The sequence below is a fragment of the Mus caroli genome, chromosome 2 (genome assembly GCF_900094665.2).
Source record: "Mus caroli chromosome 2, CAROLI_EIJ_v1.1, whole genome shotgun sequence".
In the NCBI taxonomy this organism is placed as follows: domain Eukaryota; kingdom Metazoa; phylum Chordata; class Mammalia; order Rodentia; family Muridae; genus Mus; species Mus caroli.
Window position 1 is genome coordinate 36,507,260 of NC_034571.1, and position 11,256 is coordinate 36,518,515.

The window sequence follows — 11,256 nt, forward strand, 5'->3', positions numbered from 1 at the left end:
AGGCCAGCCTGGTCTACAAAGTGAGTTCCAGGACAGGCAGGGCTAAACAGAAAAACCCTGTCTCGAAAAAAAAAAAAAAAAAAAAAAAAAAAAAAAAATCAGATTTCATGTAACTAAAAATTTTAGCATGGTTATGGGGAAAGGACTGCTATGCCACTATAGAAATCAGTGTGGAGTTTCTTCAAATGGAAAAAGTAGATATACCATATGTTCTAGTGCTGGTATGAATGAGAAAAGCACTATGCAATTTAAATGCTTACGCATTTTAAAACTCAGTCTCTGTTTGCAGGACTGCTTAGGGAGGTTTAGGTAACATAGTATTACTAGAAAATTATTTTACTGGGGTAAAGATTTAAAATTTCCTACCCTTCTCCATTTTCAGATTCATCTTTTTCTCTTACTTGTGACAAAGATGTGCCTAATCTTTGAAATCCCTGCTCCTGCTGCCCTGTCTACACCTGTTTCCAAGCATTCCCGCTTTGAAGATGTCTTAAACTGTTGGAAGAGCTAAGTCCAGAGAAACTTCCCCATAAGTTGTTTTTGTGTATTGTGTTTTATCACAGCAAGAAAAGTAACAAATACAGAAGTTGGTATGAGAAGTGGGTTGTTATTGTGAAAACCCTGAACATCTGGGTTTTGGGGAGAATTTGAAAGACTAGAAAAAGGATTGAATTCTGTAAGAAAACACTAATGGGCTGTTCTAGTCAAAGTCACTTGCTCCTGTGATACTTTGGCATGGAATTGGTTTTTGGTGTTGGTGTTGGTGGTAGTGGATTTTTTTTCCTTTTTTGTTTGTTTCTTTGAACATTTCCTGAAAACATAACTAAGTTTAAGTTGAAACAAATAGAGTACATTCTTTGGAAAAGAAAAGAAAAATGCAGCATACTATATAGTCTGTAGCACAATTCCAAATGATTTATTTTTGACAAGTCTACTGTAAAAAATAACAGATGAGGCAGAAAGAAATCCAGAATATTTCCATTTGGACAGAAAAAGTATACCAAGAAAGTTATTGTTTCAGCCAAGGCTTGTGGTAACACAATAGTTGCAACTGGTAACCAGGTTATTGCATTTAAGGAGAAGCTACCTACTGTACATTGAAACTAAGGGAATATTCAGGGAAAGACCCCAGGTAGTTAAGTTTCTCATTCCAGAAAAACAGCCTATTAAGGTGTCAGTTCTAGGAAATCAACTGAGTACTACAACTTCTATTATATGATTCACGTTTTGAGTATCCATCACAAGTGGAAACCAGAAGAGACAACATCATCCACTTAACATTAACTTTAGTGGCATGGAAATTGAAAGAGTGAGGAGCAGGTCTTGGGGTCCTTCCTCTACAATTTTAGAGAGCTGCTGAAGCCAGAAACATGTGGCAGAGAAGCACCTGTGAAGATTTGATAGGACTTTTATGTAAGCCATGGAAGGGATACCTGTGTGCAAAAAAATAAAAATAAAAATATAATTAAAAAAAAGACCCAAAGGCGCTGGAGGTGCTGAAGCCATGAGACATTTGCTAAGGATTGCTTCTGGTCCATAATTTTCTCACTCTTTCCCCATCTCCCCTTTTGGAATATACATGTATAATTTGTGGCATTGTATGTTGAAAGTAAGGAATTGCCTTTTGATTTTACAGAGGATCACCTTAAGAGGTTGCCCTGAGACTCTGAAGAAGAGACATGGGTATTTAAAGAGGCTGAAAGCAGGAAAGATTGTTGGATATTTTAAGGTTGGAATAAATGCATTTTGTATGATAAGTCTTTGGAGTCTACACAGTTCTATGTAGTTTGAATTAGACATAGCCTCCACAGTCTCATGTTTTGTTTTTTGTTTTTTGTTTTTTTTTTTTTTTTGAATACTTCCATTTGGTTATGTTTTCCATGAAACTTTAGCTGGCTAAGCAGAAAGAAATACATCATGGAAGGGATTTGGGATTTCATAGACTTGTCCCATTTTCAGTTTTCTCTCTCTGCTTCTTCACTGCCTGCAGCTGAAGTGTGATTTTTTTTTTCAGACACCCCATTCTGCTGCCATGCCTGTCTCTTCTACCATGGCTACTTCCCATGGTGAATTAGTAGACTCACAATCGGTACTACAAGCGGTAAGACAATATAAAACTTAATAAGTTGCTTTTGATTGAGGTGTTTTATCACAGGAACAAAATCCTAACCAATATATTACTCTTGGGCATATTTCCAAATGAATCTGTTTCATACTATAGAGACATCTGCTTGTCTATGGTCACAGATGTTCTATTGAAAATAGCCTGAAAACAGAGAGGGGGGAAACACCTAAATATCCTTCTGCTGATGAATGAATAGTGAAAAGGTTGTATCTTTGCATAATGGCATATTTTTCGGCTGTGTATAAAAACGAAATTCACAGGTAAATGGATGGAACTGGAAACAATTATGCTGAGTGAGGAAATCTAGGACTATAGGGTTCACGTAATCAAAAACTATAGTTGTGAAGCACCGTAAAATTACACAAACTTTAGAGAACAGTATCACTTCATATTGCTACCGCTTTTTAACATCCAGCAAAACTCTGTGCCTTCATCAAAGGAACACAGGTGAATGTGTGTGTGTGTGTGTGTGTGTGTGTGTGTGTGTGTGTGTGCCTTATCACATAGACAGAGAGGAAAAGTATATGAACAAAAGGATTCTCAGGGTAAGGAGGTCCAGATCACAAGGAGATACGCTGTCTTCTTTTACTTGCCCTTGAAGACGATTTTTAACCAATGCTAACCATGTGGGTAATTTTGGCAGAAAATCTTTTCCATTAAAGAGATATTTATAAAAATGGGGAAATCGTTTTGAAGGGTAATAGTTTCAATGACAGTAAGAATAAATAATAAGGGCTGGTGAGATGGCTCAGTGGGTAAGAGCACCCGACTGCTCTTCCGAAGGTCCAGAGTTCAAATCCCAGCAACCACATGGTGGCTCACAACCATNGCGCCCTCTTCTGGAGTGTCTGAAGACAACTACAGTGTACTTACATATAATAAGTAAATAAATCTTTAAAAAAAAAAAAGAATAAATAATAATAGCCGAGTGTGGTGGCGCACTCCTTAAATCCCAGCACTCAGGAGGCAGAGGCAGGCAGATTTCTGAGTTCGAGGCCAGCCTGGTCTACAAAGTGAGTTCCAGGACAGCCAGGGTATAGCCCTGTATAGCAGAGAAACCTTGTCTTGAACCCCCCCCAAAAAAAGAACAAATAATAATTTACTCTTATTTGTGCTGGAGCTGAAATTCCCTCTTCTCAGCTTCATTCTAGGATCTAGAGAGCCTGAGTATAGTGCAGCTTTTATCTGACTATGGTGTGAACACAGTCCTCCTTCTTGGTTTTATTAAAAACTAATTAAAATGAACATCTATGAAAATGTTTACACCAGAGGTATATGATGTATTGTGCATAATTTGCTAATAAGTTTTTAATAATTATAATATACACAAATAACCTTCAGCAAGAAAAAGAATTAATGACTTCCTTATACATATTTATATATTGAAACATTAGGCAACAATAAGTCTCAAAATAAAAAAAATATGTAATTTTATATGTTTCTATGTATGTATTTATGTTTGAGTGACTGAGCACACTTGCCATGGCACATGTATGGAAGCCAGAGGACCATTTTCTCAGGAAACTTATTTCTCATTTACCTCTTGCACCCTTGTAAGATTCAGGTATAGAACTTTGGTCACCAGACCTGTATAGAGACACCTCTATACATTGCAACATCTCACCAGTCCTTAGGTCATAGCTTGTCATTTATATTATTTATATTATATTTTACATGTTGAAATAGTTCTTTGCTCCCTATGAACTTGCTCTAACTTTAAACTAAGTGATTCCTTACTTTCTTAAAGCATAGACAACTTCATTGAAATTTCCTGATCACAGATTAAAAAAATATAATCACAGAACATGTATATTTTGGATTGAATATGCTCAATTTCGTGATGAAATAAATGCATTGCAGATAAAAAAGGAAGATGAAGCCATGTTGGTGTGTTTATAGCCAGCACATCTATTTTTATGGGAGGGATAATTATTCAAGCCATATATACAGTTGGATTATATAATATGTCAAAACAAATTATGTAAAGGTATTATATTTAAACTGTAGAAATTATGCTCTAGCCAATAAGTCATTAAAATTTAATTCTTTATCCCATTTGCCTTGATTAAGAACCTTGCTGAAGCCATCACAGCTAACTAGACAGTGAAATTGGTTTGTTGATCAAAGGCCCTAATAATAAGGGTATTATGAAGTGTACAGGTGGAAACTTTATGATTAACCTGACATATGACACTCTGATAATCTATAATGGTTGTGTGTTCTGAAGACATTTTTATGGAATTTTATTAACAAAATAACTTAAGATCTCTCATTTTACTCTTCAATATAAGTGGAATTTCAGAACCCAATGATTTTAATTATCTTCCCAATGAGAAAACTTTGGAAATACCCTTGTACAATTCTGAATACCTTGGAAGCCCCATATTCCATCTTTTCTAATCCATTAATAGTTTAAATGTTTTCTCATTTCTGAATGCCCAGTTGATGCATTTTCCAACAAAATGGATAAAATTCGTATTTAATATATATTGATAGAAGAAGTGGGGCCTAGGAGATGCTCTTCATCCCATCTTGGTCTTGACACTTTCAAAACATGATACTTTTCAGTAACTAGCAACTATACTGTTCATTATCAATTTTTAAGGCACATAATTGCAAGTATTAACATTGCATAACAAATTATTGTTTCACAATCACTGTCATGTATTAAAATGGAAAAAAATATTTTATTCCCTTCCCTCCACTTGCATCATGTTTTGACATACTCCATGATTTTTATAAACAGCTCATACTTTGCATTTTCTTCCATCTTATCTTGTGTTTTCTGTAAACAGTTCATCAACTGCATCTCCTTTCATTTTATTCTGTGCTTTTATTAGACAGCACACACACTTCATTTCCTTCCATCACAGCCTATGTTTTCTGTAAACAGCTCGTTTGAGTTTGTTGTGATTCTCAGAACAAAGGAACAAAACTTGTCCATGTAAACCTATCTCTGAGTTTTGTTCCTTCTGTTCCTCTGCGTTCAGTTGAGACTATGGCACCAGTGCACAGAGTTGAGTTTTCTAGCTGTGAAGTACTCACCACAGTTGGCCTCATCAGAGGCATCAGCACAGTCCGGGTCCTCATCACAAACCCACAGCTTGGAGATGCAATGCTTTGTAGTCTTACACTGGAAATAGTCAGGAGAGCAGCTGTTTTCAGCTTAAGAAGAAAATATCTATTAATGTGTAATATTCATCATGAAATGATATTTTATTTAATAAAAGTAATTAGACAAGTGAAAGATAGTTCCATGAAAACGCCCCTTTTCATTAATGGAGTACTAAGCACAGAAAAGTTAAATTTTATATTTCTTTAATGTGCACTTAATCCCTTCCCCAACTGTAAATAGAAAAGAAACATATATTTGTGTTGTTATATGAATAAAATTAGAGTTTTCAAAAGAACTATATGGTGTTTGGAAAGTACTTTTTATGATGCAGAATTCAGTCTCTCAAGATCACTTTTCTAATATAGTAAGAGTTCATCTTTATTTAGCTTATCAGTGAAAAGGACTGAACTCAGAAGACATTAAATGACGGAGGAACTAAATGGCTGATAAAATTTAACAAAAGTCTTCAGGAATTATGTGGACTTTAGATGGGAGTGAAAAAGTCTTGACTCAGACTGTAAACCGCATCTCTGTCTGGATGCTTTTCTAGAGCCACTGCGGGAGGGACCAGCTGTCCTAACCCTATTCAGAACACAGCATCTTAATCAAATTGCTGGATGAGTGCACATTACTTTCTCATAAATGTTTTAGAGGACAAAATAAAACTTCAGCAGGACAGACATATTCACTGCAGCTTTGTTGAAAACCTGAAATCTGACAGGTGCTCTATTCTATAGGTCCTGTGTGTGTGTGTGTGTGTGTGTGTGTGTGTGTGTGTGTGTGTGTGTGTGTGTTTGTGTGTGTGTACATGAATACATGACTATCTATATGCTCCTGCATGTAGAATAGGGTGTTTTGCCTTCTTTTAAATATATTTAACTTTTGGATGGAGATGGGAGCATAATGGTACAAGAATAAGAGTCATTACTGCGTTAAATAGACTTTAAGGCTAACTATGTGAGGCATCACTTATAACTAGTTTTATTTTTATACTACATAATTTCAGCAGATATTTCTTGGGAGAAAATATTATAATTAAAAAGGAGCTGATTCTTCATAGGTCATTAGTAAATAGGCATAAAGTACCTACACTTAATATAGGGGGAAAGCTAATTTACGGGAAAAATGGCCTACAATCAACTGCATGTTTGTTGCTTTGATGCTTTGCTTTGTGGAGATATGGGTGACCACATCCTGTCATGCCTGCCAGTCTCTAGGTCTCTCTCTCAAAATAAAAATAGCTATATCTTTATTTTTCTCCCTGCTATATATAGAACTTGTTAAATAATGCAGTATAATTGATATCATTTAGTCATTTTATGTCCACAGTTTTTCTCTTTGTTCTTGTTTTTTTGTATGACTCTATGAAGATTAATTTTTGTTACAGTATCAGGTAAGAGTCAAAAGCCTACTCAGGCAAGGCATCTAAGTGACTTACGACAGTCCTTTTCATCTTCCTCATCACCACAATCATCTTGTCCATTACATCTGAGGTTTACTGGGATACATTTCTTGTTCTTGGTACACTTGAACTGACCTGCCAGGCAGACATGTGTGTCTAAGACAAAGAGAACAAAATAATGTGACCTGAGATCCAATTCTGTATTTAATACAGTGCAGTAATAAGAAATCAACAGACACATACCACACACACCACACACCATACACTCCCCCCACACACACACACATAGCCACATAGCCAAGTTAGGACTTTAGTCACCTACCACAGTTAAGTTCATCTGAGTTGTCACCACAGTCATTCTCCCCATCACAGATGAAAGCAGGGAGTGCACAGAGTCCTGTTCCACACTGAAATCGGCCTGGCTGACACTTAAATTCAGCTAGGAGAGAAAGCATAGAGCTATTGTAAATAGGAATCTATGTCCCTGACTCGTTAACCAAAACTTTTCTGATACTATTATGATATTTTGCATTGTATGTTTCTTGAACATAAAGGGAAACGTTCAAACCTAGAGACTTTTTGAGACGGGTGAACATCTAAAAAATGTGCAAACTAGATGGTCTCTCAGCTTGACTTGTACTTTACAAACTCACTTAACAGAAAAAGATATTAACAGGAAAACGATAATTTAACAAATGACACGGGCTGGGAAGTTGAATCACAGTTGGTAAGATGTTGAGCAAGTTTGAGGACTTGAGTTCAAATGCCAGGGCCTGTGTTAAGAGGTGAGCATAATAGCTCACACTTTACAATCCCCAGGATTAGGATTGTAAAGACAGGGTAATTTATGAGGATTGCTAGATAGTCAGCCTAAACTATTCACAGATTCTCAGGTTAAGACCCAGTTTTATCTGAGAAGAAAACTAAACATTGGCCTCTTACCTCTATGTTTATATAACTTCACGCATACACTCACACAAACACATGCAGGCATAAACACATACACACACACAAACACACACACACACATCCATCAGGCAAGCATTCAATAGTGACTTCATCTCACTGCAAGGCTGTTGCTAAACTTATTGGAATAAACAAATAACTCTAGTTCCATTTTCTTTTTTTTTTTTCAGTACTTGTTTTCCTTTATTTTTTTCTAATGTTTTATTAGGTATTTTCTTCACTTACATTTCAAATGCTATCCCGAAAGTCCCCTATACCATTCCCTCCCCCTGCTCCCTTACCCACCAACTCCCACTTCTTGGTCCTGGTGTTCCCCTGCACTGGGGCATATAAAGTTTGCAAGACCAAAGGGCCTCTCTTCCCAATGATGGCTGCAAAATAGGCCATCTTCTGCTACATATGCAGCTAGAGACACAAGCTCTGAGGGTACTGGTTAGTTCATATTGTTGTTCCACTTATAGGGTTGCAGACCCCTTCAGCTCCTTGGGTACTTTCTCTAGCTCCTTCATTGGGGGCCCTGTATTTCATCCAATAGTTGACTGTGAGCATCCACTTCTGTGTTTGCCAGGCACTGGCATAGCCTCAGAAGAGACAGCTATATCAGGGTCCTTTCCGCAAAATCTTGCTGAAATATGCAATAGTGTCTGTGTTTGGTAGCTGATTATGGGATGGATTCGCGGGTGCAGCAGTCTCTGGATGGTCCATCCTTTCATCTCAGCTCCAAACTTCATCTCTGTAACTCCTTCCATGGGTGTTTTGTTCCCAGTTCTAAGAAGGAGCGAAGTGTCCACACTTTGGTCTTTGTTCTTCTTGAGTTTCATGTGTTTTGCAAATTGCATCTTGGGTATTCTCAGTTTCTGGGCTAATATCCACTTATCAGTGAGTGCATATCATGTGAGTTCTTTTGTGATTGGGTTACTTCACTCAGGATGATCCATCCATTTGCCTAGAAATTTCATAAATTCATTGTTTTTAATAGCTGAGTAATACTCCATTGTGTAAATGTACCACATTTTTTGTATCCATTCCTCTGTTGAGAGTCATCTGGGTTCTTTCCAGATTCTGGCTATTATAAATAAGGCTGCTATGAACATAGTGGAGCATGTGTCCTTCTTACCGGTTGGGACATCTGGATATATGCCCAGGAGAGGTATTGCGGGATCCTCCAGTAGTACTATGTCCAATTTTCTGAGGAACCACCAGACTGATTTCCAGAGTGGTTGTACAAACTTGCAATCCCACCAACAATGGAGGAGTGTTTCTCTTTCTCCACATCCTCACCAGAATCTGCTGTCACCTGAATTTTTGATCTTAGCCATTCTGACTGGTATGAGGTGGAATCTCAGGGTTGTTTTGATTTGCAGTTCCATTTTCTTAAAGAATTATTTCTCCTTTCAATCTACAATGCACTTGTGACATCAGCACATGTTCTATAGTGCTGACTGAATGCCTCCTGTGTTCATCATATTTAGAACATGCTTTATTTCATTATTAAGTATATATAGTGTTTCAATATAGTAAGTATTTACATATTACTTTCATTATTATAATACACAATTTACACTTGGTGGTATTTTCTCTTGAAATATTCTTCGGTATATATAAGGAATAGTATCAAATACAGAAGAGCTACTGAGATCTAGTTTGTGTTAGGTGCTAAGGTAGACTTATCCATGCCAACTTTAATTTATACAAATTATAGCCTTTCACATGACTATCATTATGACCATTTAAACATCGGGAAACTAAGCATTATTGTTATTATTAATTTATCCCAAGAGGTATATTTTTTCAGATGCAGTCCTAAGTTTCAGATTCAGATTTGACTCAGAAAATGTCACACGATTCATATTACTCACAATAAAGCATTATTTTTGGATCCATGATTCTCATGGATTATTTATTACTGACTGGTAGTTTAATACTAGGCTCATATTTTTGGTTGTGAGCCTAGCTTTTAAAATGGCTGAGCCATCTCTCCAGTCCTAGGCTTTTTATTAGCTCAAATTGGAGAATAATGCATAACTGAAATTTGAAACTTGATTCAGGAAACATATTTCACTCTTAATTATGAAAAATGTAAATTTTATAAAAAGCAAATCTCTATATATATTTTACTTCCCTAATAAAAAAATTCTAAAAATTTTCATCAGTAAAGTTTGTTAACTGCATTCAGTGTTGAACTGTACTAAATATACATATTCATTTCACTTTTGTTTCCTGTTCATATACAATTTTCTTTAATATTTTTTCTGTTGTTATACAAACAAATCTACCAAGAAAATAGTTACAGAGTTGAAATGAATATTTAATAGACAACTGGGGGCCTGAACTCAGAGGTTCGCAATAGTGGCTGTTCCTTCTAAGGACCTAGATTTAGTCACTAGCAGTCACATGGCAGCTCACAACCTCTGTCACTCCAAGGGATCCAATGTCTACTTTGGGCCACCACAGGCACTGTCTATTTGTGGTATACAGACACACATGTAGACAAAATTTCTATATACAAAATAAATATGAATAAATCTTTAAAAATGTTGAAAAACAGAATATCTGGAAACTAGTGTGATGTTAACATGTGTGTTTGGGATGAAATGTGAACTTGTAACGACAAAGAATTCCTGATCACTGTGTTCATATAAATGGCACTATGTAAGCTTTCAAGTGTGTGACACTTGGATCAAGCCTCCTTGCCTTCTTAGATGAGGTTACAAGCAGTCAGTATAAATATATGTAAATTGTGATGATGCAGCTACTCAAACACAAACCAGGACTGGAGGGACAAGTCAGCAGTTAAGAGCAGTGGTTATTCTTCTAGAGGTGCTAGGTTCAGTTCTCGGCAGCCAAATTTATTTATGTAATAATGATCATAAAACGTAATTTGAAAATCATGATAAAGTACTTGTAAAACCTGGAATTAAATGTCTCTATTAGGTTGGATGGGAAACTTATCTCCAAAGCCTGGGTAACAACAGCAAAATTAGACAAAGGTCAGCAAATCAAACACAATGTATTTTTTAAAAAATGAAACAATCACAATAGGAAATACAACCTATGAACATGGGGAAATGTTTAGAAAGTAAATATTCAAATTATGGATTGATATCTAAGTGTATGATGAAATCAACTTAAAATAAAATAACAAACCAGGAAATTTTAAGAATGGGCTAAGTACTTAAATAGAAAAACCCGATAAAAGATACCATTAATTACAAAGGGACTAAATATTAAAACCAAAATGAGATATAAGCTCAAATCTATTCAAAATAGGCACTATGTTTAAAATACACAGAATGCTAAATACTGGCCATATGTTGAGAAAACAACTATTTTTTATATTGTTGATAACAGTAGAAATTAGGACACAGTATGGGAATTTATGGGATGCTTCCTCTAAAGTGACATAGAACTGTCATATTATCTTGTTGTTCTGATATATGTACATATACAAAGGAAATGAAATTAGCATATTGGAAGTTTGTTAGCACCTCAGTATTTTCTGCAGAGTTGCTTCTGGTAGCCTAGTAAGTGATGACCTCACATTAGAAAGCAGAGGCAGGAGGATTTCTTAGTTCAAGGCCAGCCTGGACTACAGAGTGAGTTCCAGGACAGCCAGTGCTACACAGAGAAACCCTGTCTCGAAAAAAA

At 36.1% G+C, this 11,256-nt stretch overlaps 1 protein-coding gene across 3 annotated transcripts in view; it reads right to left on the minus strand.

Moving 5' to 3' along the window:
* Lrp1b (LDL receptor related protein 1B) overlaps window positions 1-11,256 on the minus strand; it is a 1,970,757-nt gene that overhangs the window by 186,636 nt on the left and 1,772,865 nt on the right. For all 3 annotated transcript variants that reach the window (XM_029472167.1, XM_021181392.2, XM_029472172.1), the window contains exons 64-66: window positions 6,965-7,081; window positions 6,679-6,798; window positions 5,171-5,290 (exon numbers count right to left, since the gene is read on the minus strand). In XM_029472167.1, the coding sequence (XP_029328027.1) occupies window positions 5,171-5,290; window positions 6,679-6,798; window positions 6,965-7,081 (357 nt within the window). The remainder of the gene's footprint in view (window positions 1-5,170; window positions 5,291-6,678; window positions 6,799-6,964; window positions 7,082-11,256) is intronic.